Source organism: Tetrao urogallus (assembly GCF_951394365.1).
Source record: "Tetrao urogallus genome assembly, chromosome: 19".
Taxonomy (NCBI): Eukaryota; Metazoa; Chordata; class Aves; order Galliformes; family Phasianidae; genus Tetrao; species Tetrao urogallus.
Genome location: NC_136832.1, coordinates 8407202 through 8434795, shown reverse-complemented (window position 1 = coordinate 8434795; position 27594 = coordinate 8407202). Strand labels below are relative to the sequence as shown.

At 53.0% G+C, this 27594-nt stretch overlaps 4 protein-coding genes across 4 annotated transcripts; 2 read left to right on the top strand and 2 right to left on the bottom strand.

The window, feature by feature from the left end:
- Nucleotides 1–1066: 1066 nt before the first annotated feature.
- On the top strand, nucleotides 1067–5605 carry PHF19 (PHD finger protein 19; the record flags this gene model as incomplete). The annotated part of the gene is given in 17 exon segments (XM_079544877.1): nucleotides 1067–1192; nucleotides 1195–1324; nucleotides 1327–1409; nucleotides 1738–1893; nucleotides 2254–2335; nucleotides 2432–2527; nucleotides 2615–2715; nucleotides 2789–2937; nucleotides 3157–3252; nucleotides 3351–3419; nucleotides 4034–4154; nucleotides 4290–4357; nucleotides 4453–4617; nucleotides 4711–4798; nucleotides 4910–4995; nucleotides 5072–5167; nucleotides 5254–5605. Coding segments are annotated over 17 exon segments (2064 nt in total).
- Nucleotides 5606–8317: 2712 nt separating this feature from the next.
- On the bottom strand, nucleotides 8318–13947 carry CUTA (cutA divalent cation tolerance homolog; the record flags this gene model as incomplete). The annotated part of the gene is made up of 6 exons (XM_079544609.1): nucleotides 8318–8420; nucleotides 8863–8912; nucleotides 9079–9124; nucleotides 9699–9758; nucleotides 11755–11903; nucleotides 13870–13947. 6 exons carry the CDS (start codon nucleotides 13945–13947, stop codon nucleotides 8318–8320), a joined length of 486 nt encoding a protein of 161 aa, XP_079400735.1.
- Nucleotides 13948–14930: 983 nt separating this feature from the next.
- On the top strand, nucleotides 14931–20132 carry PSMD5 (proteasome 26S subunit, non-ATPase 5; the record flags this gene model as incomplete). Its single annotated transcript, XM_079544849.1, has 10 exons — nucleotides 14931–15103; nucleotides 15227–15371; nucleotides 16294–16407; nucleotides 16847–16975; nucleotides 17414–17523; nucleotides 17632–17774; nucleotides 17988–18183; nucleotides 19051–19156; nucleotides 19273–19413; nucleotides 19875–20132. The coding sequence occupies 10 exons, from the start codon at nucleotides 14931–14933 to the stop codon at nucleotides 20130–20132; spliced, it is 1515 nt and encodes a 504-aa protein (XP_079400975.1).
- A 2225-nt stretch (nucleotides 20133–22357) lies between these two features.
- B3GALT9 (beta-1,3-galactosyltransferase 9) lies at nucleotides 22358–23515 on the bottom strand (the record flags this gene model as incomplete). The annotated part of the gene is made up of 1 exon (XM_079544716.1): nucleotides 22358–23515. One exon carries the CDS (start codon nucleotides 23513–23515, stop codon nucleotides 22358–22360), a length of 1158 nt encoding a protein of 385 aa, XP_079400842.1.
- Nucleotides 23516–27594: the final 4079 nt, after the last annotated feature.

Here is a 27594-nt window from a genome sequence, read left to right as displayed (position 1 = left end):
ACCATTTCTGGATCTCGGGAAATCCCATGCAGGGTTTTGGGAGCTGTGCTGCAGATGCTGCATTTGTTGCTGGCACGGCTGCTGGAGCGCTCCAATCCAGGATCTCTGAAATGCAATGAATCACCCCAAAATGCAATGAATCACCCTGAAACCCACACTTTGCCCTCCCCGCTCTCACTCCCCGCACAGGCAGTTGGCGGCAGCAGCGCCGGCGGCCCCACGTGTTTCTGAGCCCGTACGGAGCCGCCCGCCGCACAACGCGATGCCAGCGGTTCTGGGAGGCTCCGGTTTGCAAAAAGAAACGACGACAAAACTCCTCCGAAGAGAACAGAATTCCGCAGCCGTCTTCGAGAGGTGACTTTAGCACCGATGCGCCGGGAGCGGCTCTCCGTGCGCTGCTTCCACGCAGGTGCGCGACGAACGGCGGTGCGCGGAAGCCCTGCGCGGGGCAGCGGAACGCGCACGGAGCGCCTCGCTCCGAACCCGGCGGATTCGCCGCCGCCCGATCGGGCCTGGAAACGTTTCTTTTTTTTTTTTGGCAGCGCTCTCTCGCAAATAGCAAACCCTGCAGCCTCCGTCTCGGCACCGCCCGGAGCGCTTTTGCACCGACGGATTTGTTTCGGTTTTCTTTTTTTTTTCTGCTTGGATTCGGAGAAAAACGACCCCCGGTTCCCGGAATCCCGGCGGGCGGCAGCACGGGCCGTTCCCTGGCGCGGGGCCGGGCGGCGTCTGGGGCACCCCGGGATGCTCCGCGCCGCGCCGCTCGGAGCTCCGGGAGGCGGCCCCGCGCTAATTGCATAAGCGGGACGTCAATGCCCGCGGGAAGCGCGGGAAGATGGCGCCCCGCGCCCTGCCCCCGCCGCGCGCCGCCGCGCCCCGCCGCTGCCCCGGCGGCCCCCGAGCGGGCGGGCGCTGAGCCGAGCCCGGCGGCGGCGGCAGAGCGGCGGAGGAGCGGCGCCGAGCGGTGAGGGCGGCGCGGAGCGGAGCGGCGGGAGGCGGCCGGGGCGGCGGGGCCGGGCGGGACGGGACGGGACGGACCGGCGCCGCAGCGCCTTTGAATGAACCAATGGCGGAGGGTCTCGCGGCTGCGGGGCCGCCCGCGGAGCTCCCGCCCGGCAGGTGCCGTCGCTCCCGGTGCCGGCGGGGTCCCGGAGCGGCGCTGCGCAGTTCCCGGAGCGGTCCCGGCAGCGGCGCGTGGCTGCGCCCGCCGCGGTGTTCGGAACCTCTCGGCGCGGCGGCGCTGAGCTCCGTGCGGTGACTCGCGGCCGCCGCCGCTGTGCGGCTCTGCCCGGAGCGTTCGGCTCCGTCCGGCGGCACCGCGCCGCCTCCAGTCGGGCGGCGGCCCCGCGGGGCTCGTCCCGGGCGGCGCGGCGCTCGGATCGCTTCGACCGGCAGCGCTGCGGTCCGCGGTGTGAGGGCCCCGCACGGAGCCCCGGGGGGGGGAAAGTGACATCGGGGCGGTGCTGCCGGCAGTCGGGGCTCTGTCCCGCGCTCGGAACCCTCGGCGTCTGCGAAACGCGGCCGCTCGGTTTTATCCGCTGCTGCCCGCGCTGCTCCCCGCTCCCCCAGCGGTCCCGTTGGCAAAAGTGCAGAAGGAAATCGTCGACTTCGCGTTCGATTTAAAGCTGCCGATGCTGAGAGCGTCCGGGCGAACCCCGCGCTTACGGAGCGGGCGCCTCGCTCGGCCCGCGGGCACATCGCGCCGCTGCTGATGGGAGATCGCCTCCGTCCCTGCAGGCTCTGCTCATGGAGAACGGGACGCTGAACTCCATCACCCGGGATGTGCACGGGGCTGCCGGGCGCAGGGGCGGCAGCTGCAGGGAGCTGAGTGAGGGGCAGTACGTGCTGTGCCGCTGGACCGATGGGCTGTACTACCTGGGGAAGATCAAAAGGGTAAAGAGGGCATGCGGAAGGGTAAATGGGCGCCCAAAAGGGTAAGAATGCATCCAGATGGCTTAAGTGGGCATCCAGAAGTGTAAAGTTGGCACACAGAAGAGTAAAGAGGGAATTCAGAAGGGTAAGAGGGCATCCAAAGTGCGCCTGGTGCAGATGCTGTTCTCTGGGGCAGCTCACAGCATGCTGGCCTGCACTGTGAAGTGACTGTGGTCTTTGGAGTGGCTGGATTGATGTCCTAGCCGAGTATCTGTCCTGGAACCCACCTTCCTGCAGCTCTGAGAGATGGGGAAAATGGCTTTGGGGAAAGAGGAGAGTGCAGGCAATGGGAGCAGGCTTCTTTGTGCTCTGTCCCTACAGGTGAGTGGCTCCAAGCAGAGCTGCCTGGTGACGTTTGAGGACAACTCCAAGTACTGGGTCCTCTGGAAGGACATCCAGCATGGTGAGTGCCACCCCGTCATGCCCTGCTTACTGCTCCTGGGAGCCCATTTGCCGTGGGCAGCACTGTGAAGCCATCACCACTTTCTCCATCTTGCAGCCGGCGTCCCCGGGGAGGAACCCAAGTGCAACATTTGCCTGGGAAAGACATCAGGGCCAAGGAATGAAATCCTCATCTGTGGGAAATGCGGGCTGGGTGAGTGCGGGCACATGGCTCTGTGTCCTGCAGCATCCTGCATGCGTCCGGCCAGCTTGGTGATGCTGACCCCAAGCCGTCCCATAGGTTACCATCAGCAGTGCCACGTCCCGGTGGCGAGCAGCAGCGAGGGCCCGCTGGGGACGCCGTGGTTCTGCCGCCGCTGCATCTTCGCCCTGGCTGTGCGGGTGAGTGGGGCTGCGGGGCGCTGCGGGGTGGGCTGCGGTCTCACTGCTGACCCTGTCCTGGTGGCTCCTGCAGAAGGGGGGTGCCCTGAAGAAGGGAGCCATTGCCAAGACACTGCAAGCCGTCAAGATGGTGCTGTCCTACAACCCTGACCTGCTGGAGTGGGACTCTCCACACCGCACCAACCAGCAGCAGTGCTACTGCTACTGCGGGGGCCCTGGCGAGTAAGCACTGCCTGCTCAGGGGCTGGCCTGCTCTGGTTCATGGGTGTTTTTCCTCCAAGAGAGGCTCTCTGCTTGCAAGGCCATTCTCTGGGGCTGGCGGCTCTGCTGCCCTCTCTGCCCTGCTCTGTCTGCATGCAGCTCCTTGCCAGTGAGGGTTCACATTCCTGGCTGGGGCTGCTCACACTGCCCTCCCCAGCACCGTCTCCTCTCCCTCCCCAGGTGGTACCTGAAGATGCTGCAGTGCTACCGCTGCCGGCAGTGGTTCCATGAAGCGTGCACTCAGTGCCTCAGTGACCCCATGATGTTCGGGGATCGGTACGTCCCCGTGTCCACATCTCCATGCTAGGGCAGGTGCTGCATCCTTGCGGGGTGATCCGACCCCCCTTATGCTCTCCATCCTCATTCTTTTCCAGATTCTATGTGTTTTTCTGCTCCGTGTGCAACCAGGGACCTGAGTACATCAAGCGCCTGCCCCTGCGATGGTGAGAAAGGGCCGTGGCCCCGGTGTGCTGTGCTGGGTCCCATTGGGCTCGTGGGACACCAGTGTGCTGTGCTGTGGTGTCAGGGAGCCAAAGCACACCTTCACCAGGAGATAACTGCAAAAAGCAATTTGGGAACGAGCCATCAAGTTTTGAGATTAAATATAAGTTTCTGCGGTACTTTATAGTGCACCTTGATGATCTGAAAGCACTTTGTAAAATATCCTAACAGTGCTAGCTGCACTGGGGTGTTGCACAGAGCAGCACTGGGTGCAGGAGAAGGGAAATTCTGCAGGACATGTTGCTTGGCTTTCACTTTTGGAGATGCAAGTGTGAAGTCCAGCAGGAGAGACTGTTTTGTAAATAGTCTACATGTGAGTAAGAGCCATCCTGCTCTCGTACTTGAGCGCAGTGAGAGTGCATGGCTGGAGCTTGGTAGGAAGCTGCAGCAGTGGGTGTCTGTCCTGGGACTGGCGCATCCTTGGGCTCCAGACCTCAGGGCTGCTGTGGGCTCTCGAGGCACAGAGCTGCTGTAGTTGTGCTGTGCCCTGGGCCAGCATTGCTGGGTATGGGCTGCTCACTGCTCATTGACCTGCTGGCCTTGGCTGCTCCCGCAGGGTGGACGTGGTTCATCTTGCCCTGTACAACCTGGGCGTGCAGAGCAAGAAGAAATACTTTGACTTTGAGGAGATCCTGGCCTTCGTGAACCACCACTGGGACCCTCTGCAGCTCGGGAAGGTAATGCCTGTGGGTGTTGGGTGCGAAGGGTCAGAGCCTCAGGGGCACAGGGACACGGGGGGCAGGAGGCCAGAAGGGGAAGGGGTCGGGGTGGCCGTCCTGCCCCGAGGAGCTCAGGCTGGTGTCTCTCTGCAGCTGACCGGCACCCCTGTGTCTGAGCGCGGCCCCCACCTGCTCAATGCCCTCAACAGCTACAAGAGCAGGTGAGTGCTGGCTGGGAATGGAACAGCGCACGGAGTGCTCCTGCTCTTCTGGGATCGATTCGTCCCCACAAGGCTGAAGGCTGCTTCCTCCTCAGGTTTCTCTGTGGGAAGGAGATCAAGAAGAAGAAATGCATCTTCCGCCTGCGGATCCGCGTCCCGCCGAACCCCCCCAGCAAAGTGCTGCCGGAGAAGGCGCCGGGCGAGAGGGGCTCCTGTGAGCTGAAGAGGAGAGGGAAGAGCAGATATGTGCACAAGGACAGGTGAGTGCTGCACAGCCACAAAGGCAGGTGGGTGCTGCACAGCGCCGTTATGCAGCCCCAGCCCTGTATCTCACCCTACATCTCGCCTTGCAGCCTGCTCCCAGAGCAGCTCCAGCAGCAGAAGCGGCGTGCGGTGCGGCGGAAGAGGGCCAAGTTCCTTCTGGAGGATGCCATCCCCAGCGTGAGTCCCTGCGGGCTGTGGGACGGCCATGGGAGGAGGGAGTGCTGCGGTGGCTGGGCAGAGGGTTCCGAGCCGCTGTGTGGTGTTGAGGTGCTGTTCTTTGTGGTGCAGAGCGACTTCACCTCTGCCTGGAGCACCAACCACCACCTGGCCAGCATCTTTGACTTCACACTGGATGAGATTCAGAGCCTGAAGAGGTGAGTGCCGCCCAGCCGTGGTGCTGGGGGAGCTCTGAGGTGTGGGGCCGCAGGGCCGACGCTGCCTCCATCCCAGTGCCAGCTCGGGGCAGACCTTCCTTTCCGATGTGGACTCCACGGATGCCGTCAGCACCTCAGGCTCAGCCACCACCAGCCTGTCCTGCGAGTCCAGGTGAGGGCTGTGGCCCCTTCACCCCCTTCCTGAGGATCTTCTATCTCCCCTCACGGCACCGCATTGCCTCTCTCCCTGTCCCACAGCCGAAGGACGGTGGGCAGCCGTAAGCGCAAGCAGACAGTTCTGAGCCCCTCCTCAGCACGGCCCAAGCGTGGCAGCGGGGCAGCAGGCAGGCAGCCGGCAGTGGGCAGCCCCCAGGGCAGCGAGATGACGTGTGGGCCTGAGCGGCCGGATGATGGCATCGACAGCCACACCTTCGAGAGCATCAGCGAGGACGACTCGTCGCTCTCACACCTCAAGTCGTCCATCAGCAGCTACTTCGGGGCAGCGGGGCGGCTGGTGTGCGGGGAGAAGTACCAGGTGCTGGCACGGCGTGTGACGCTGGAGGGCAGAGTGCAGTACCTGGTGGAGTGGGAAGGGACCACCCCCTACTGAGCCCCCGTCCCTCTGGTCCCAATGCCTTCTCTGGAGCTGACAGCGGAGCCCTTGGGTGCAGCCAGGCCTTGGTGCAGCAGAGGAGGAAGAGGAAGAGGAGGAGGAGGATGCCCTGTGCTCGGCACCCTGGCTACATGGAGCTGTGAGGGGTGGACCCCCCCCCAGCCTTTTTATTGTATTCCTTTGACAATTGTTGTTTTATTGGCCACGTATATGCAAAGAGCCACGCTTCGGCCTTTGGTCACCAGAGGAGTGGGGCAGTCAGGCCCCTCCTGGAGCACCGCATCCAGGCAGGAGCATCCAGGTCTCGCAGGGACCCTGGCTGAAGCACCACTGCTGTCCCACTGTGGAGCCCAGTGGCTCATCCCTACACCGTAGGAAATGGCACGTGATGCCGCAGTTCTTGCGTGGGCTTTTCCTTCTCCTGCCAAACCCATTCATCACATCAGAGGAATGTGATTTGCTCTGAGGGGAGGACACCCTACGAATTGCTCAGACCCCATCCCAGAGCCTGGATGTGCTGCGTTCCCCATCTCAACAATCACCTCTTGGCACAGCTCAGCCAAACACATTCATGTGCCTTAAACCAGAGCGGGCACCACTTGGACTGGTCTTCATTCCTTCGGAGATGCCCGTCCTGCAGTGCCAAACCAGCCAAGAAACCAAAAAGGCAGCAGGGTGCCCCCCTGCCCATGGGGCTGTCCCTGCTGTGGGCATGCTGCTGCTTCACCGTGGTTTTCTATACCGAAGGAGAACGAGAACCCCTTTTTGTCTAAAGCAATACGGCCACTTGGTTCAGGGGCAAACTTTTTTTTTAAATTCTATTCTCAGATGTACTCGTTAGGTTCTTTCTAAGATATGCTGATGTATGTGTGCTGCTCTGCCCCATCCCCCCACTGAGCCGCGTGCTCCTGCAGCAGCATCGTTCCTCGGCGTGTTCGTGGTCTGCCAGCCGGCGGATGAACGGAAAAAGCTGTTTTATTGCAGAAGTACTGAAATGATTCAGTACTCTGTCGGAGTACAGCGAGGGTGTGGGGAGCGAGGCGGCGTGCTGCCTCGTGTCGTATAAAGGTGAAAATCCATCGGCATGAGAGAGCAGATCGCAAACAGAACCCATAAAGAACAGACCTGGAGAACAGCCCCCCTGCTGCGGCACCGCAATGGCACACGCAGTGTGGGTGCTGCCCATGGCGTGGGCTGGGAGTGAGCTGCAGCACCCCGAGCACTGGGCACAGCACTGCAAAGCCCTGCAATGCCTTCACGCTGTGCCAGCTGGGCCGTGTGCTGGCGCGGTGCTCAGCGCAGAGCTGTGTGCTGAGCTCTGTTCGGCTGCAGCCACGGCGCGGTTTGCATCTGCTCATCTGAATGGAGCTGCCTCTGAGAGGCCCCAATGTTTTGGAGAGGTTGCTGCCAGGACTCCACCGTGCCTGGTGCTGGGCCCACCCATCCAGCCCAGGTTTGCTCGTGCTTCCACATCATGAGGGCCTATGGAGCCCAGGTGACTTATCTCAGTTACTGCCTGGAGGGCTGGGGGCTGCCAGGAGCTGTGCCCAGACCAACCCTGTGGCATCGATGTGCTGGGAGAACATGGGTGAACTCGGCAGCTCCCTCTTCATCCTCCTCCTCTCCCTTTCCTCTCCTCCTGGCCTATTGCAGAGAACTGAATATGGAGCCTTTAAAAATATTTTTGTTTCAGAATATATTTTGCATTAGTTATAATAGATATTATAATGACTCTATGCACCTTCTAAAGATTTATGGTTTCAGGCTGCTGCTTGTAATATCCAACTCTTGTTATATCTGAGTTGTAATTAATATGTCTGATGTACAATTAAAAAGTCTTTTTTTCTTCTTCTTTTTTTTTTTTTTTTTGTGGTATGGGGATTTGGGCAGCTGAGGGTTCAGTGTGTGGCCCTGGGCAGCACCCCATGCCTGGGTCATGCTGCAAAGAAATGCTGCTGCCTAGCACGGGGATGGCAGAAGGATGCAAACAGCTGTGCACAGGCACAGCCCAGCTACCATTTGCCCTGCTATCTTGTTTCCTGTACCTGGGAGCCCTCCTTGCAATACCTTTGACTGCAACTCAGTGCCTGCACCACATCCCCACTGCCTGCGATGGACACCGACTGAGCCCTGACAGGACCTTCCTGCCCTGCTCACTCCACCCATTAACTGCAATGACTCATGAGGCTGCAGGTAGGAAATGCTCTGGTTTATTCCCTTCCCAGTCACACAATGGATTTAATCAGTAACTTACATCCAATTACACAACATGAGCATCTTTTTCTAAGGCTCAGCTTGGTCTGGGGAGAAAGCAGCAGAGCTATACCCTGCTGGTCCTGGGTCCCTGAATGGGGTTGCTTTACCCAGCTCAGCCCAGCTGACAGGCAGGGTGCTTGCTGGGGCTCAGCCAGTGCCACGTGTGTGAGTGGCACATGCTGCACCATCCCCAGGTGCTGCAGGGCAGCGCTGAGAGCACCTTCAGTCAGCAGCAGCCCTGTGCTGCCCTTCCCCATTCCAGTGCCGCCTGCAGCTCAGTACTGCTGCGGGGCCAAGCCAGGGAGGGGACATCTCAAGTTCAGATGAAATTCCCCATCTCAAACCATCACACCCCTGATGTGAGCTGCTCCCCTGTGTCCCTCTGTGCACAAACCCCAGCAGAACTTGTCTCATCGGTCTCCTCAAGAGCAGGGTGGTTTCTGGGCTGTTCATTCAATCCCGCGGGACGTTTTCTCCAATCCACTTGAGGTAGAGGGGGTTTCCTTGGTCAATAGGCAGGCTGATGACTTCGGGGATTTCAAAGGGATGGATGGATCTAAAGTGGAAACAGACGCAGCGGCGCAGTGCCATGGCCGCATCCCGCAGCAGGAACAGGCTGGCGGTGCAGGAAGCAGCGTGGTGCGTGGGCCCTGCCCCGGGTGATCCCCCCTGACTTCAAAGCACTTTGTGCCACGTGGGAATTTTGCTTTGAGTTTGAGTTTTACCACAGCCACCAGCTGTGCTCAGCACTCAGTTCGTGGGGTGGACAGGAAATCTGCAGATGGGGGGACCTACAGACCCTGAAGCCCTCCCTGTCCCATGCAGGGAGCCCGATGTTCCCAGCAGCCTGCTCCAGCTGGTGTGCTGCAGGGGCTTTTCTGGCTCTCAGAGTGTACCCAGCAGTGCCTACAGCCCTCCTGGGTGGGATTGGTCTCGAGGAGAACAAAAGCCTGAGGATGAGATGGCTGCATACTGCGGATAGGAAGCCCCGTGCTCACCTGACATAGTTGGACAATTCACTTATTTTGGACGTCCTTGTTTTTACTAACTGCAGAGAGTAAAGAAAAAAGAGTAAAGGGAGGGAACAATCCTGAATCCTGGCCATGCACCACTGCCATGACCCTGGGGGTACTCGGGGTTGGTGCCACCCTGCAGCCCCATTTGGCTTGGGCTCTGGGATGGGGATTGCTGTGCCATGGGACACTGTCACTTACCAGCAGGATTTCAGTGGATTCTTCCAGTTCCCCTTTCCAGAAATACCTGTATGTAAAAGGAAAGAACCATTAGCACGTTCAGCTATGGGTACAGCCCTGCTGATCTCCCTGGTGCTTGGTGCCCCCGCATGTGACTGTTCCTCTATGAAGTGGTGCTGGAAAAGCATCACCAGTCCTAAATGCCCATGATCCAACACATGGAGCTTTAAGGCTGGGGCCACCCTTGATGTTCCAGGTCTGAGGGAGCTAAGGGCAGCAGGGCAGGGTGAGGTGAGCACTGGGAGGGCCGTAGGTGCTGACCCCTCTGAATGAGGCAGGGAGACATTTTGGACAGAGAGCACAGTGCAGTGGGATACTGAGCGTGGTATCACACTTTTTCCCTCTTTTTCCCTGCAGGAGAGGAGCTCTGCTTCTTGTGAGTCAGCTCTGACCTTTCAAAGCAAAAACGCTGCCAGAAGGCCACAGTGATTTCATCTGCACGCAGGGTCCCCATGTGAGGAGGCACCTGGAGGCTCTCAGTGTCCACTGCACAGGGTGGGGAGGAGGAACAGATGGAGCAGGTGGGCCGTGCAGCTCAGCCCCGGTCCCCTCCTCCTTTGGGGTACAGCAGCCCAACTTACAAGGCCGAGCTCTTGGGCAGGATGTTCACATAGGCAGCCAGCTTCTTGTCCATGATGCCCCTGGTGAGAGAGGAGAGGGTCACTGCCACTTGGCTCCCAGGGACATCCCTCATGCTGCCTCGTGCAGCAGATGGGAGACATGGACTGAGGCTAATTATTACCCTGGGAAAGCAAAGTGATCTCCAGCTGGGGCTGCTCTCGCTCAGATCCTCCTGGCCTGGGGCTGGAACTGTCCCTAAAGCTGTCCCAATCCCCGGCAGCAGGGAGTGGTGCCTGGCACAGAGCTGCCCCCATGGACAAGTCGCAGGAGCCGTGGCCTGGAGGCCAGCTGTGCCAGGAGCTGTGTGCCCCAGCCACATGCAGCTCGAGTCACTTAAAGCTCGTAAAGCATCTTGAGTTAATTTGCAGCCCAACAAATGGCAGCAGCACGAATGGAGATCTCCCCGCTGTGCTCATCATGTAGGACACATGGCACAAATCACTTTGTTTTCCCATCTGCAACTTCCAAGTCACTTGAGCGCCGCAGCCTTTTCGATACCTTCTAATTGCTTCTGCTTTGCCTCAGCAAACTGTGATCCTGACTGATATCCTGCTCTTTGTTCTGGTGAGATGGGTGGAAACAGGCAACCACCATGGTAACAGGAAACACTGTGAGATGCTGCACGTGGGCAGTGCAGAATGCCTGCATAATAGGTGGTATCTTTGGGTTGGGTACCTAACGGGGGTTTCTGCGTCCCTGCCACACTGAACAATAGGCTCTGAAGGGAGATGGATGAAATATTACTAAGCAGAAAAGCCAAGGAAACGATGCACACGGGCCCAAGGCAGAAGCACCTCATGGGCTGCCAAGTGTTGAGTGAGTTCTGTGGCATGCAACCACCCAACAGCAGGTATGGGGAAGGGGCACATCTCTGGGTGGGCCATGAGTGTCCTCTGAGGCCTTGAAGTTATCTCTTAGAGACAGTGCAAACCTGTTTCCACAAACCCTGATCTCCTCTTCCTTAAAAACAGCAGAAAATTCCCCTGCATCCTGATTCTTTAGAGCGCTCCTTTGAGCAACATTAAGGAAGAGCACACATGACAGCTCCAAGAAAAAGGTGGGTGGGAAAATAAATGCAGGAGCCCTGTGTCATCCTTCACAACCATTGCTCATTCATCCAAATTCCTGGAACAATTACTCCACCAGTAGAAATGCAAGCAAAGTAAACAGATCTCAGCAACAGAGAATGATTTGCTTCCTCTCCCTTCCTTGCAAGATAAGGAACAAAGAGTGGAAAACGTTTGCAGAGCTGTTACAACTCAGTGTTTTCAGGAACAGAGGGATCTTTTCACCAGCCATGTACAGTTGTTCTTTTTTTTCTGGAGACATCCAGTGGCACAGACACTATTCTACTTGAATTTCTTCATACAGTTGAAGTATTTAGGGTGACACAAAATCCCTTTCAGTAGCCGGTCAGCTCCTGAATGGCTGCTTGGGAATGCTCTGCTCTTACAGAGGACAGGGAGAGTTTTTGGCAAGCAAGAGCATAGCAGGGAAAACGGCTCAGAGAAGGTGTTGCAGGAAACTTAATGGTCCATCATAAACATTTCCCGACTCAACAGTTTCACTGCTTTGAACAAACCACCTATTGAGTCACAGACTGATGGATATGTGGAAAAACTGCATGCAAAACATCATGCAATGTATCTCAGACACTGAAAGAGAAAAAAAATATCGGGTTTGATATTTCCCCAAAGTTTGTTCTGTGTTTTCTGTGGATCACTTCATTCATATTTGTTTTTATGTTAGTGCACTGTGCACTTCTCAGGGAATTTGTTACTGTGCTGCTCAGAGAAGGATTATGGTCTGTCAGAGGACACGGGGTTGGGTCTTAATCCAACTGAGGATGCAGAGATTTCGGGCCATGGCTTGATCTTAAAAACAAAAGGCAGAAGTGTCAAAGCCCTGACACAGCAGAGAAGTGCAGCTCCTTTCCGGGGTCAAAGAAAAGCTTTATTTTGCAAAAAGCCATTTCCAAACAACTGCAGCAGACAAGCAGGGAAAGCTTCTCAGTACCTTGCAATATCCTTGGCAATCTGCTCGTTGAGGCAGTTGATGAAGACGATGGAGTGGGTCCCAGAGACATAGCTGCCAGTGATGGCAGAGTGCAGCTGGAGAGCGAGGCTTCTCAGCATGGGGTACATGAGCAGAGACAGCGTCATCGCCTGCAGTGCAACATGTGAGTGCTTATTGAAGGGAAAACGTTGCATTTTCTAAAAACAAGCATTTATCTTAATCTTATCTCTGGCTCAAAAGACCTCTCCAGTCTTCTTTCAACATTACAGCAGTGCTCACTGCAATTTAAGTGAGATTTATTCCCCCACAATGGGGCCAACCTAATGCTGTGCCAAGTTGCCTCTGTTCAGCTGTTTCTATTGCAAACAGGAGCACCCAGGACACATCCTGCAGCCAAGTGGGGATGGAGCCCCTGCCTCCCTGAAGATGCAGCTGGAGGAGAGCAGCATCTCCAGGAGGGACTCTGGACAACACATTCTGTGCAGGCCCTGCAGAGCTTTAGTCCTTACCTGCAAGTTCTTTCCTGCATTCTGCTGACAGATGTTTTGCTGTGACACAGACCTCGCACAGCAGGCATGGTAGGACAGGGCCAAAATGCTGTTTTTAAGTTCATTTCATCTTAATTATCTGATAAGGATGATACAGTCAGATTCCATCTGTTCACAGCAATCCTTACCAACGCAGCCTAAGTCTGTAGGGCTGCACAACAGTACTGCTCTTTCCACGTGCTGACAGCGCAGTGGCAACAAGTTGTTTTGCTGCACATCCCATTCCTGGCAAGCACGTTAGCTGCTCTTGGTCATCACATGCCATAAACACAGTCACACAGAAATGCAATCCGTAAATTATCTCAGTTGGGAATAGCAAGGTTAATTTGGTGTGCTGAGTAATAGCCAAAGGATGGGTGCCTGTGCTGGGGTTGCAGCTCTGCTGTCTCTGCACAGCTGCTCTTCTCTTTGTTGTTGTTTTTCAAACAAACAGCGTCTGGCCCTTATTCAGCAACAGTGACAAAAAGGTTTTTATAAGACTAAGAAGATAGTCCTTTTTTCCTCCTTATTCCCACCCTTCTCTGTCCTCTGAACACCTCCCAGCACATAGATAATGGCAGAAGTGCTCGTTGTTTTCTTAAAAGATTGAATTCTAAAAATATCTTGACACCACAAAGACAGGAACACTTCCGCTGGGGAAATGACTGATGCTCTGTATTCGTTGTCTCCTCTTTTTCAGTCCATTTGAGGAAATACTTCTTGTTATCACAAGATTTATCATCATAATTCTTTGAGCTTGTGTTTTTCCCCACGAAGCCATTGAACATTTACTGTACAGCAAATCCCACAACCAAATCCCACAGCCACAAGCCAGGCTGAGATACGCTGCTGTATTTACTTCTCCAGATTAGAATATAATCACATTCCCTGCTTAGGACAAACTCTGTCCTGTTTAGCATGGCAATCATTAATCTCCTTGGAAGATGTATGTGCATGGGAAGAGGAAATCCCCATGAACACTTGTGGTTAAGTATTAGCATAACAGTGGCCACCCCTTTGATTTTCTTGGTGACGTTTTTTATGTTTGCTTGTGTTTGTTTCTGAAAAAAAATGGTGACAGCACGGAAGCACTGAATGTGCCAAGGGATGGTGCAAAAGTGAAGGGCTGAACCTTCAGGATTCCCACCTGAGGGAGCAGACAAACTCCTGGCTGCCAAAAGGTTCAAGTGAACAAAGATGAACAGCCTGCTGTGCGATTATTTCATTGCAAAGCACTGACTGGCAAAACGGTAGCTGAGCTTAGAGACTAAGATGTGCGTGAGATGAATTTGTTTTGGCTTTGGCCAGCCATAAACAGCTTTAGGGATTAAAGTCACCTTGTAAGGACTTTTCCTAAACGACTCTGCCTGGATGAGGCTGCGTACAAATCAAACAAACACACAACAACCAAACAACAACACAGCTCGTGCCAACCTCCAGGCACAAGTGGAAAAACACCTCGGACACTCGCTTTGCTCGCAGCAACCCAAGAACGCCTTTCTCCTGCAGGCTCCTTCCCTTCCACACCCTCAAGTTGCCCTCCAGGCGCCCCTCTGAAACCATGCCCTTGCTGCCCGCTCCCACTTACCAGCAGCACGGTGCGGCAGCCCGGCCGGGGGCAGCCCTGGGCGGTGGGCAGCAGGCAGCGGGGGCCCAGAGCTTCCATGCCCCAGCCGGGCGAGAGCTCCGTCCCACTGCCTCCACCTGCTCTGCCTGTGCTGGGCAGGCTGCCCGGGACGGCTGCCCACAGCCAGCCCTGGCTCCTCCTCCTCTGCCCTGCTGCCTGCCTGCCTGCCTGCCTGCCAGCCCACACGGGGCCACTGAGGTTGGGAAGGCCCACTAAGGCCATCCAGTCCAAGCAGCCCACCCTCCTGCCTGCTTTGCGTGGGGCTGGAGCACGGCCCCCCTCCTCCTGCCTTCATCTTCCCATCATTCGGTGTTTTTCTCAGACTCTGGGGCTTGGTGCTTTGGGCAGGAGCTGCCGCAGAGCTGTGATGTGCCACGGCCCTGAAACGTTTCACGACTTCAGACATGCCAGGCGCTGCCCAGCACGAGCACGGCTCCAATCCCTGCTGTTCCACACACTGAAAAAAACGACATTTTGTCTCCCTTCTGCACTTCTGTCTGTATTTGCCATACGGGGCTTGGCCCACACAGCCTCGCTGCCCAGCGGCACAGCCTGTGAGCACTGCCTGCCCCCCAGCAGCCCCCACCCGAGCTGCTCCCAGCAGGGCTGCGCACGACAGACGCCATCACAGACCCCAAACTCGCCCCACGCTCGCACGCTGCAGACCATTCAATTTCTTAGAGTTAGGGCACTGTGGTTACGTTGCCGTTGGACTTGATGATCTTTGAGGTGTTTTCCAAACTCAGCAGCTCCACCACCCTACAGAAAATCTCCCCGCCGCCCCACGCAGCCCCCCAACAACACCCCTCACACGGGGCGGGACAACGCCAGCCCCGCCCCCACTTTATCCCCGTCCAATCGCAGCGCGAGGCGGTGGCGAAGGTCACGAGGGGGCGGGGCACGGCCGCCATTTTGTTTACTGCGCTGCGGACGCGAAAGGGACCCTTAGCGACGGGGTGGCGTTGCTAAAGAGGAGGAAGGGGTGGGGCGGCGATCTCGCGGGACTTGGCGGCGGCGCCAAGATGGCGGAGGCGGTGATGGAGCTGCTGGAGCGCGCGGCGCGGCAGGAGGCGCCTCTGGAGGAGCTGCGCGCACTGCGGCTCGCCGTGCAGGCCGTGCCGCCCGCCGCCCTGCGCGCCCGCCTCAGCGATGAGCACCTGGCAGCGCTCTTCAACCTCCTCGGCACCAGTGAACGGTGAGCGGCCCGGCCCTGCCTCCCCCCGTCTCTCGCGGTGGCTCCCGTGCCTCCTCCTGCTCCCGGCCCCGTCCTCTCGGCGAGGTGCGGGTCCCGGTGAGGGGTTTCTCTCTGTCCGCGCAGGGAGCAGCTGTCCGCCTGCGTTGCCGTCCTGGAGAGGCTCCTGCAGGCCCTGGACCCGCTTTACGTGATCCAGAACCTGCGGGAGGAGTTGCGGAAGGGGCTGTTCCACCCCGACGACTCCGTGAAGATCCTCTCCATATCCCAGGTACGGCCGTGATCTGGGATTCAGCTCCGCGCTCATTCCAACCTGCTGGGGTGCTTTGCTGCAGGCTGCTGCTCTTACTGTGCAGCGTGTGAGCTTCGTGATATGCCTGCTAACCATAACACATAAAGCTCTGTTTGGACAGTGATCGCTTGTAACTGAACCTTCTGTTTGTTATGGGCTCTTCTGAGTAGAGAATTATAAGCCAGCACTGACAGCGGGTGCCATAGGGCAAAGTGCAGCAATGTTGTATTGCTCAGGTCCCTTCCTATCTGTGGCATTCTATGATTCTGAAGTTTGGGATGGAGCTCTGGTCATCACAGGCCCAATCCCAGCTAAAAGCAGGGCCACAGTAGGCTGCGTGGGGTGCTGGCCTGCTTTGTTCTGAGTGCCTCCAGAAATGGTGATTCCCTTTGCCTGATGGGTGTCTGATCCAACCCTTGTGGGGGGAAAAAAATCATAAAATGAATCATAGAATGGCCTGGGTTGAAAAGGACCACAGTGATCATGTAGTTTCAACCTCCTGCTATGTGCAGAGTCGTCAACCAGCAGACCAGGCTGCCCAGAGCCACATCCAGCCTGGCCTTGAATGCCTCCAGGGATGGGGCATCCACAGCTTCCTTGGGCAACCTGTTCCAGTGCCTCACCACCCTCTGAGTGAAAAACTTTCTCCTAAGATTTAACCTAAACCTCCCCTGTCTCGGTTTAAAACCACTTCCCCTTGTCCTATCACCATCCACCCTTGTAAACAGCCATTCCTCCTCCTGTTTGTATGCTCTCTTCAAGTACTGGAAGGCCTCAATTAGGTCTCCCCAGAGCCTTCTCTTCTCCAAGCTAAATAAGCCCAGTTCACTCAACCTTTCTTCGTAGGAGAAAAAAGGCCGTTATGGTGCTATTCAATAACTTTATTTAATTATACCCATAGGTTGGGAGGATTGTTGAAAATTCAGATGCTGTTAGAGAAATTCTCAACACTCCTGAACTACTACGGCAGATAATAAATTGCATTGGTGGTGAGAAAATAGCGGTGGCTAAAGAGGTAAGTGTTGCTTTCTTCCTCTTCTGTAGATGCTGCACAGAATGCCTCTTCTGCTGTTGTTGAAATGTCAGCTGCTGCTCTTTGTTAAGGAAAAAAGAGCTCATGTTGCCTGGAAGACATTTATAATCATATAAGTGACTTAAGCCCAGAATATCCTTAGATATGGTTAAAAACATTTACCCAGAACTGTTTTTTTCCAGTAACTATTGGTGCGTAAGTGAACTTAGAGGCCCACGTTTGATGCTGGAGGTTTGAATCACAGTAACAAAAGCTAGCCCTTGTCAGCAGTAGAATAATTCTTGTTGAAAAGTGAATGAGAACTACAATTTTAGACAAATAGCATGATTTAAGATGTTATTAAAAAACGCTGAGGCTAAATCAAATCGTCCTGTTTTCTTCCCTTTGTGTTATTATAGCAAGCAATTGTTTTTGTTTACAGGCCATCAAATCTCTCTCAAGAATAGCCCAGACACAAGATGGCTTAGAGGCTTTGTTTGTGAGCAGCTTATTAAGTGACTTGAAAAATGTCATGGCAACAAATGATGTTGTTCGGTACAGAGTGTATGAGGTAGGAATGGGATCCACGTTGTCCTTACTGTTATGTGAGTTTTCTTCATGTCTGTTTTGTCAAGGCGAGAAGGGAGCAGGAGGAGTGCAGCACTGCTGTGCAGAGCTGTTAGAAACTCAGGTGTGGGAAAGAAACAGTGATGCTGAGCAGTGTGTCAGTTTAGAAATGCATGCTGAAGGAGGTATAATGCAGGTTAGCCATTTAGAGCCTAATGGGGATAGCAGTTCATATTTTAAAGAAAAGTCAGGTGTGTGTGCTGTCAGCTTGCAGCCCTGCAGGAGCCTGTTTCAGGCAAGCATTTAGATTAATTCTGAAAAGATAAAACTGTATTTAATGTATAAAGGGTTAATCTGTGTTATGAGGTGTATTTGGCCATTACTGTGAATTGTTATATACAAGGTGTGGTATTACCTTCTTTTCTCCTGTGTTTTTATTTAGCTAATTGTTGAGATTTCTTCAGTGTCAGCAGATTCACTTAATTACTGTGCAAACAGTGGATTAATATCAGACTTAATTGGAGAGTTGACTGGAGATGATGTTCTGGTCAGGTATGTCACAGTGAATTTGAGATTTCCCAGACTGCTGAAGCCGTGGTGCTTGACCTCAAAATAACCCCCTGTAAACAGAAGACCAGATAAACTGTTTGTCTGTTACAGAGCCACGTGCATAGAGATGGTGACTTCATTGGCTCATACTCCCCATGGACGTCAGTATCTTGCTCAGCAAGGAGTGATTGACAAAATCTCTAACATCATCATTGGTGCAGAGTCTGATCCTTTCTCAGGCTTCTACTTACCAGGTTACATCATGCCTTCCTAATTTCCCGTGGTTACCCTTTGCAAGTATTAGATGTTAAACTGGGAGGACTACTAAGCTGTTTCAAAAGCCCTTGAATTTTTTGGATAGTAGAATTCACATTGGATGCGCACAAAATGCTAAAGAATAGGCTTAATTTGTCTTAATTTATGCTGTTACTCCACTCTGAGTACTTGTTTCTTGTTGTCTCCATTAGGATTTATTAAATTCTTTGGAAACCTGGCTGTTGTCGACAGCCCGCAGCAGATCTGTGAGCGATACCCTGTCTTTATGGAGAAGGTCTTTGAAATGGCAGAAAGTCACGATCCAACCATGATTGGAGTCGCTGTGGACACGCTAGGAATCCTGGGATCAAGTGTGGAAGGCAAACAGGTTTTACAGAAAGCAAGTTAGTATCATCTTTCTTGGTAATAACATTTTCTCAGTGTATTATACTATTAAAAAGTGTATTGATAACAGTGTAATAGAGGAAAGAGATGAAAAACATATTCAGCAGTCAAGGTTGTCTCTTCAAATAGCTGCATTATAGCAGATAAGGAGGTTTTTAATTGCCTTGTCAGGCATGGCGGAGTGAAATGCCTCCCAGATAGAATGCTGGTGTTATTGGAGTCACTCTTCTCTAGTGAGCTGCAGCATACAAACTGTCAGTATACCTGTCATGTTGGATTCCTTTGTTTCTCTTATCTCATGGCCTTCTCAGCAGGGTGAGAAAAATACGAACTATCGTGCAGTGTCACTTTTTTTTTTTTTTTCTTCTCAAAGGCTGCAGGTTTTTTTCTTAATATAAAATGGTTCAAATGATTGAAAGTAGGTCCTGGGTTTTTTGTTGTTGTTATTTTCTTTTTGCTGCTAGTCCAAAGTGAAGAACTTCAGTGAAAAATGAGCATTAGCAGACATACAACAGATAACTGTTGTGGCACTGTAGGTTGGGACTGGGGATTTCTAATCACAAATGTACAAGGGTCTGAGCTTCCCGATGCGATTCAGTTATCTGGGACAAATAACTTTGCTTCTGGAAATCTCTGGATAGTCCACAGAACAAACATAAAAGCTTTGGATTCATCCGTCTTAGGTCTGTATGAAGCAGAGAGAATCTTTCAGTGCTCTTGTTACAGTGGATCAAGGTATTCTTTCTCAGGCTTTATATACTACATCAGTGGTAGGAGAGTGTTGTATAAAGTAACAGGTCAGTAATGTTGTACTTCTGCTGAGGTCTGCCTGAATTACTCAAGGAACTGTTTTCTTACTTTCAAAGGAAGCAGATTTCAGAATCTGTTAAACAAAATAGGGCACCAGGCTAAGAATGCACCCACGGAGCTGCGGCTTCGATGCTTGGATGCTGTTTCATCTCTTCTCTACTTGCCTGTAAGTTTATTTGGTGGGTTGGTTTTCTGGTCGATTGGTGGGTCTTTGTTTGTGTGCAGGCTTACTCATAATTCTAAGTAACCTTTCATATCTGAACACTTCTGTGATCTGTGCAGCCAGACCAGCAGACAGAAGACCTTCTAAGAATGACTGAGTCATGGTTCACATCCTTGTCCAGCCAACCACTGGAACTCTTCAGGAGCATCAGTACTCAGCCGTTCCCTGATCTGCACTGTGGAGCTCTAAGGGTGTTCACTGTAAGCTTCTTTCTTTTATTAAAGATCTGGTCATGAATTGTATTGTCATGCAGTTTCAGGCTCTTCAGTCACAAACGGTGGTGTTTTATTATATGAAGTCCTGAAGCAGTCAGAAATAAATGTCTTTTCCATTGTGTCTCACTTGTGTTCACCATTTAATGACTACAGCAAATCAGTCATGTCTGCAGTGCTTTTCTTAGAAACTTTAATTCAAAGGTTTTTTTTTTCCCTTGAAATCCTATACAGGAGGTCACTGCTTTGATAACTCACTTAAAATGCTAGAGAAGCACTGAACTGTGCTTGGTTTCCAGTGATAAATACTGTTCAGATGGTAGTTGTGTAAATACTGTGTAGAATTAATACTCCATTTAAGTTTTTCTGCTCTCTCTACTGTGTTACTGATTTTGGGGTGTTTTTAAAAGTAAGATGAATTTTCCTTCTCTTTTTGTCTTCACATTTAGGCTATTGCAAATCAAGCTTGGGCCCAGAAGTTGATGCTCAACAGTCCAGGGTTTGTGGAATACGTTGTAGACAGATCTGTGGAACCCGACAAAGCTTCCAAGGATGCCAAGTATGAACTGGTGAAGGCCCTTGTAAACTCTAAAACAATTGCAGAAATCTTTGGAAATCAGTATTACTTGAGGCTTAGGGCTTATTTGAATGAAGGCCCTTATTATGTCAAAGCAGTTTCTACTACAGCTGTGGAAGGAGCAGAGTAAAGTCACTGATGTCTCAATTCCCCTTCTTACAAACCACATTACTGAGATAGGTGTTAAGATGTAAGGTGTGAAGGATTCCCCACACAGGAGCTGTGTGAGTGTCTCTTTAAAGGAACATGAAGCACTTTGACTCCGTTTGAAATGAGAGTCATGAGAGCAAATCAATTCTTACAGGGCACAATGTAATTTTTCATGGGATCTCCTGGCAGAGTTTTCCCATGTGCTGTTCTGAGACAAGCACTGCTGACTGTGTCTTATTGTGCAGAAGCTGTCAATGTTTACTTAAACTGTTTTGAGGTTAAAGTTCCTATCATGTTTTCTCAGTAGATCACAGTACAATTAAAAAAAATTAAAAAAGGCAAAGAACTGTTGAGGTTTTGTAACCTCACATGCTGCCATAGTTTCTCTTTTTTAAAAAACTTTTTTTTTTTTTATCTCTGCCAAGGTTGGCACTTGCATAGAAAATATTCTTTTAGCCAGCTGTAGTTCTGTCAGAAACTTGCTAAGAGTAAACTGGTCACGTTCTGTCCACATGAGGGAGCACAAACTGGATTCTCTTCTCTGATCAGGTTGCTGGAAGTAAGTCTTGTTTAAATAAGTCCTGAGCATTGTTTACATTTTATACTGAGGATCACAAAAAACAAACACTTAATCCTTAAACAAACAGAAGTAAGCTGATCTATAAAACCAAACTGGGAGCTTTGCCTCGTTAACTGTGGCTGTGGCAGCTTGGTTTGCTTGCTGAACAGGAGCACCAGCTACAAGTCTACTTCAGAACCAAATCTTAAAACTGTTTGTGTTTTTTTTAATTGAAGATTAATGTTTTAATGTGTTATTTAAAGAAGTACCAATTTTATTTGCCTGAGTTGGAATAAAAGGGGTAAGAACACAAAAGTGTTTATGTTCAAATGCATGAACTGAATTGGGATACAAATGTAGTGCTTCATGAGACTTCATCTTCCTCTGGAGGTGATGGGTGAGGTGAGGTACAAGGTTGGCTGGGTCCCTTCTGTCCCCCCCCGATGTGTCGGTCCATAAACAAAGATCACAGTGTGTTTTATACTGGAGGTCTGTCTTGGATTTGTTGGGGACATAAATCTGAAGACAAGGTGGAGGGAGCATAATAACACATGAAATGACTGCTGTGGGGCTTATTTTAGTGTGTGAAGTCAGCTGTGCATCTATGGAAAGTACTTGCCTGGTGTCCTCACGCTGCCAAGCGGAGTGGGCTGAGCTGTCTGGTTGTGCAGTAACTCTTCTATTGCTTGTAGTACATTCAGGCTGCAGCAGAGATGTTAGCATTGCCTGCCAAAACATTGCTGGCAAGGAACTGAATGGGCTCAGAGAAGTTGGATAGTTGGGGGAGAATCTGTCTGACAAACTATCTGAATGCAGGTGATCTGCTTTGTTACTTATGATCAGATATGTACAAAAAATTGTCATCCAACGTTATGCTACTTCTCACTTCATCCTAGTGTGCATAATAAACATCTGCTGGTGGGAAGCACAGTATGTACTGTCTCATTTGTGAGCTGAGGGAGCACAGGAGCTGTGCGAACCTCTGAGTATGGAGAAACATGAAAGCACTAAAAAGGAAAAGAATGTGACTTTGCACTTGTATTGGGGTTGAGCTTGGTTATTCCAGGTGGCTTCTTGTGCTGGTAGCTCTAGATGAGCTGTACACTGAAATCTTGGTAAAGGAAATCAGTATAAACCTTATCTGCAGCTCATGAGTCACTTCTGTGCACGTCTTCCGCTGTTGCTTATGAAGGCTGCTCTCTGTGTCAAGTCCTTAACATCTGTTTTGCATGGTTCATGTGCCAAATACAATACATTGAAATACAGAGGTGCCAAACGAGGGGTTTGTATGCACGTGTGCCTCAGGTTTTTGAGCTTAGAGCTCAGGTCTACCCCTGTTCAGTACATGCCAATACATTTTTTTATAGCCAAATGGTTCACGTGTTACTGGTGGTGTATCTTTATGTACAAAGGAAAACACTGGGTGCACACCATGTTTCTTTGTTCTTGTTTTACTTGCTTCACACACATGTACAAGGGCATGCAGCTAGAATATGTTTAAAGCTTTTGTTACTGCAACATGATAGCATTAGTAATTCATTAGCTGATGAAGGGAAGAAGCCAACTTGGAGGGGAGATTGCTGACTATGTACAAGAAAGAAGGAGTGGTGGAAGGAAATGCAGCCTTCCTTCCCAAAAATTATACTTTAATCAGAGAAATGGAAAGCTTCACTTGTTATTCTGTCCAAGTGAAACTGTTTGAACTTATCGATATAGGTCAGAACCCTGCAGGACACCAGGCTGTAGTACGTTTCCAATAGCGAGCAGTTTTTCCCGTCGCTTGTTTCCTTCCAATCCCTAAATAGCTCATCCTCGTTCACGTTGGAAGAGGTAAAAATGAATTTATAGCAGCATCGACTGTAGCTGATGTGCTTTTCGCCGGAAAAGCGAGAGCTGTGGATGGGAGTGATGCCAGCTTTCTTAGCACAGATGCCGACAAAGACGTCGGCAGGCACTGAAGTTGGCACCTCCTGAGCGGCCACGAACACCTTGCGCACGACGTCCTGCGACATGACGAAGGCTCTCCTGTCACAGTAGTCCGGGTAAAACTCCTCTGGGTAGTGATGGATGGGGACGAAGCTGGGGCTCTGGGGGTCTCTGTCAGGCACCCCTTGGTGGATGACCCTCCCACTGTAGACATCCTCGAGTTGAGTCAAGCTGAGCAAGTATCCAGCCAGGCTGGGAATGCCAACAAACATTTCTTCGTCCGTCTTAAGAGTGTACCTTGCGTGAGGACAGAAAGTCACCACCCACTCCACAATCATCATCATCTTCTGTGTCTGAGTCGCAGGACAATCGATGAAGCTGCCCTCGATAATATCTCGGTGCTTTTGAGACTCTTCATCAATCTCCTGCTGGGCTTCTGCCGAAGCTGGCCTTCCTAAAGCAAACAAGGTGAGGACAGCATAACCCGTGGTGTCTGTCACGTTGCCCCACGTCTGCCTGATGGCGTTGCGCCTAGTTCTGTTTCCTGGGCTGCTGCAGACGAGAACAAGCAGAAATATCTCTTGATCAGAGCACGTTGCGCTGCTGACAGTGTAAGACCTGGAGAGGTTGGCCTTCAGCAGGGCTGTGTCCAGCTTCCTGGCCCGCTCCCTGATCTCCAGGGTCTTTGCATCGCTGTAGGAGAGAGGTAACGACCGCAGGAAGTATTCCTCCAGCAAGTCTGCCCCGAAGAGCAGCATGTGGAACAGCAGGACATTGAACAGGACAAAGCACCACTGGTGGGTCCGGAGTCTGCACAGCTGGGGAAGAAACACACCTGGATGCTGAGGATTTAATTTTGTCTCACGTTCGTAGTACATCTTATGATACATTCAGGCAAAATGGAACTGTAGCTTGTAGTTGTGTACATCTATTAAGTCTACAGCTTTTTGCTTCCTACAAACCAGAGGGAGCTTAAGCTGAGGTGGACATTAATGTGCTGTAGATTAAATGTCTCATCTCTGTGCATCCATCTGTGGATATGCTGAGGAATAACTGAATATTTGAATGCTTTCTGCCTGTTTTAGCTTGTTACTGAAGGCATGAGATATTAATGAAGTCCTGTAAGGTCAGTTTGCATCCTCAGAGGTTAGCCTTGGTACTTGATCTGACAGAACCATGGGACGAGGGGTAAGGAGAAAAGGGGAACCGTTACTGCATGGGATTGAACTGTATCGCTCAGGACCAAGCCCCACCTCAGCCCAGGGCTGCTCCCCACCTCTCCTGCTCCCTGCTGTGCTGCTGGCCCAGCTGCTCCCCACCCAGCGCCGGCTCTGATCTGTGGGACGCACCTCACAGCCTCGTGCTGTGCCCACACCCCACACCTGGGCACCCACCTGCATGGCCGTGGGCAGCAGCTCCCGGAGCAGAGTCCCCTCGGGTGGCAGCGCCTATCTGGGGCTGCAGGGTTGGGTTACCTCCCCCTACCCACGCACAGCTTCACCTCTCCTGCTGTGGGGAGGAAAGATGATCCCGAGGCCGATTGTGTTGCAGCTGCAGCAAACATAAAGCCAGGTTCTAGCCTTTCCTTCTGCTCTTTGTTGACGCTCAGGAGGGGTTTGTGTGATGTCTGTGGGGTCCTGGGGGAATGACAGAGTGCAGCTGCACTGGGGACACTTCATGAAATGCATTGTGTCACAGGGCTGTTCTATCTGCCCACCCATCACTTGCACTTCTTAAGGGCTGCACGTGTTGGTGCTGTGGTGGTGGTGGCACCCGGGGCGTCCCCACAACACCCCCAAAAAGTAGCATGGAACCATGGGGGGACAAGAGTCCCACCTTCTCCTTGGGCAGCTGTTGTAATGGTGGCAGGAGAAGTGCCCTGCTGTGAGCAATGGGATCACCCAGATCTCCTTTCTGGGCTGCCCACTGGGCTGCAGCTTTGGCTGGAGCAGGGTTGGGTCCCCGCAGCCCTCACAGAGCTGTGCTGTGGAGCTTGGCAAGCTGTCTGCACGGGTAATGTCACTTGAGTGTGCTCTCCGGAATAAAAAGCTGATGAGGAAATATTTTTCATGTATAATAATACAGCTCTACAGCCCCAGATACCCATTCTGAGGAAAAAAAATTCCTCCTTTGAAGATGCTCTGTCTCCAGCTAAACTATTTAATAAGCAAATAAACACTGGTATTTGAAACTTCTTCCATTACAAATATTGGCTTTCCCAATTGTGCGTTTTTAAAACAATAATAAGCCCCCCATGTGCATCAGCCTGCTGCAATTACACACAGCATGGTGCCTGCAGTGCTGGAGCCCTTCCTTCTGCTCAGCGTTGTGGTGGCAGGGCTTGATTCAAACAGCCACGTGTGCACCCAAAATATATGCAGATTTCTGTTTTCCAACCAAAGCTGCTCCTTATGGCTAAACTGATGAGATTTATCTGTGTTAGGAGAAACCTCACTGCTCACGAGGTTCAATAGCCTCCAGAAAAGGGAATTCCACGTCCTTGAGGGGCTGAGCTCAGGTCTGGGCACCTCCCTGTGTGCAGAGAGCACCAGGGACTGCACAGGGGCTTCTCTTGGGTTTTAATAACAGCATCGATGGTGATAAATAGAGGAAGACAACAGTTTTGGTCTTAGTCACCTAATAGAGATGTTTTTGCTGACAGTTATGATTCAGCTCCTGCAAGCGGTTCTTCACCCTGAATTCTCCGCAAAGCTGGGGAGGTGATGGGGGAGATGGTTTCACAGAGCTTAATCACGTTTATTTCATTTGGGTTTTGATATTTAATGTTCCTCAGGATGTTAAACGAAGGTAGAGAACTTACAAACAAGCCAGCAAACCGGAGAGCTGACAAATAGCTCAGCTCCTCTGCATCCCAGGAAGGGCATCTTTTTCCTATTTCATGGCTCACTTGACTCAGTTGACTACACTGAAAATATGTTCTGTAGCCAAGCTCCCGGCATTCATTCTTTCTTTGCATACATCAGGCTTGGAATTACAGAGCTCTATCTTTCTCTATGTGTGTGTTTGATTATTGCTTCTTGAGTTCAATGACAGCTTTGACAACCATCTCCCGCTGTGTTTCTCGATACAGACAGCTCAAACCCTCTGTGTGTTCTCTCAGCATTATGTTCAGCATCAGAAACGCAGAGCTAAATATCGGCTGAATGGAGAGAGCATTAATGGTTGCAAAACGTTGAGCTCAGGCACAGCCACAGTCCTTGCTTGGCTCCAGAGCATGGAGGTGTGCTGGACTTTGCTCCTTTGTTCCTCCCCAAATGACTCCCTGCCTCTGACTCATCCACGCCATCGCCTCCCACAGATGTATTTATTGCTCCTCCAGACACAAAGATCCTGGGCTGTGCCCCCTGTGCTCCCGCAGTGAGGCTGCACAGGCCCCACGATGACTCAAGGTTGCATTAAACTGCAGCTGCTGGGAAAGATGCACGGGGCATTGCTGGCTGGAGCTGGAATGGCTTTCCAAAGAGAAGTGAACATTCCTAGCAAAGCACTGGAGGAGGGGAAGGGCAGCATCTCTGGGCAGTGCCAGCGCTGATTGAGAGGCACTCGGCTCTCAGGGGGAGAAAATGCAGGATGGAAGCCCTGCTGTGGGCTGGGAAGGGGCAGGGAGCATGGGGAGGAGCAGCCGGCACCGCTTTGGCACAGACACTGTGTGGGACGTCGTGCCAGCTGTCATTGAGGTGTACACACGACGTGGGGCAACCTTCAGGCTGAAGGCAATGAGTGCCCACACGGTCCCATTGGCTCTCCAGCCCTATTGGCTCTATTTAACCCTATCTGTGCAGTGCAGCCGCACGCTCCCGGCTCAGGTCCCTGTGCACGAGGATTCTTTCCCCTTCTGGCTCTTTCTCTTCCATTTTTCACATCTTTTTCCTACCCATCCCCATCGTAATTTTAAGTAATTCCTCCCCCAGACTGTGCTCACCCCGCGTGTCACCGCGCCGCCGCCCCCTCTCCTCGCAGAGCTGCGCATTAACATTTTGCACCCGCTAATGGGAGGCAATTAGTGAATGAAGAATAACTTCTCCTTCTTAAAAGCACGTTGGGTCAGGAAGCGTCACATGGATGGATGGCACAGGCGGCACGGATCGCTTTTCTCTCAAACGACTCCGAGTGTAGGAGAGCCCATATGGAGAGGGAGGAGGAGGAAGGGATGCTGCGAGAGGAACACAAAGTCTGCTCATGGAAAGCAGTAAACCCGGAGAGCGTTTGGGGAGGGAGAGGAGCTGCGGCACCGCGGTGGCACCGCGCGGGGCATCGCGCTCCGGGGCGGCTCCGTTACCCGTTTCCCGGGGGCAGCGGCCGCCCCCAGCCCGGGCGGGGCCGCGTTACGGCAGCGGTGCCCCCCCGGGAGATCAGTACCGGCCGCGCAGCACGGCCCGGGCCCGGCGCCCGGCACAAATATTGACGCGACCCTATCCAAAATAAAACAAACAGAAAGCCATCCCTCGCACCGGGGGAGGCGGCGGGGCGGCCGGCAGGTGGCGGCGCGGGGCAGCGGCCGTGCCGTGCCGTGCCGTGCCGGGACCGCAGCGGGCACCAGCAGAGGGAGCAGCGCCGTGGCGGCACCCCCACCGAGCCGTGCCGTGCCGTGCCGTGCCGTGCCGTGCCGTGCCGTGCCGTGCCGTGCCGTGCCGTGCCGTGCCACAGCATCCCCCCGGCAGCAGCACGGCGGGAGCCGAGCCGAGCCGTGTCGGTGTGCGTTGAGGGCACACCGCTCCCGCCCCCGTTCCGCCTCCCAACTTCCCGGCACCTGTTGCTGCCGCCGCCTCTCCCAGCATGCGGAGCGCCCGGCCGACCCGCGGGCTGCTGCGGGGCGCGCCGTGATGGGCGGCCGCCACCGGGAGCGGCACCGGTACCGGGAGCGCGCCGCCGCCCGCGCCCGCCGGGGGCAGCGCCCGGCCGGAGGCTCCGGCAGCGCGGGGCGCCGATGCTCTGC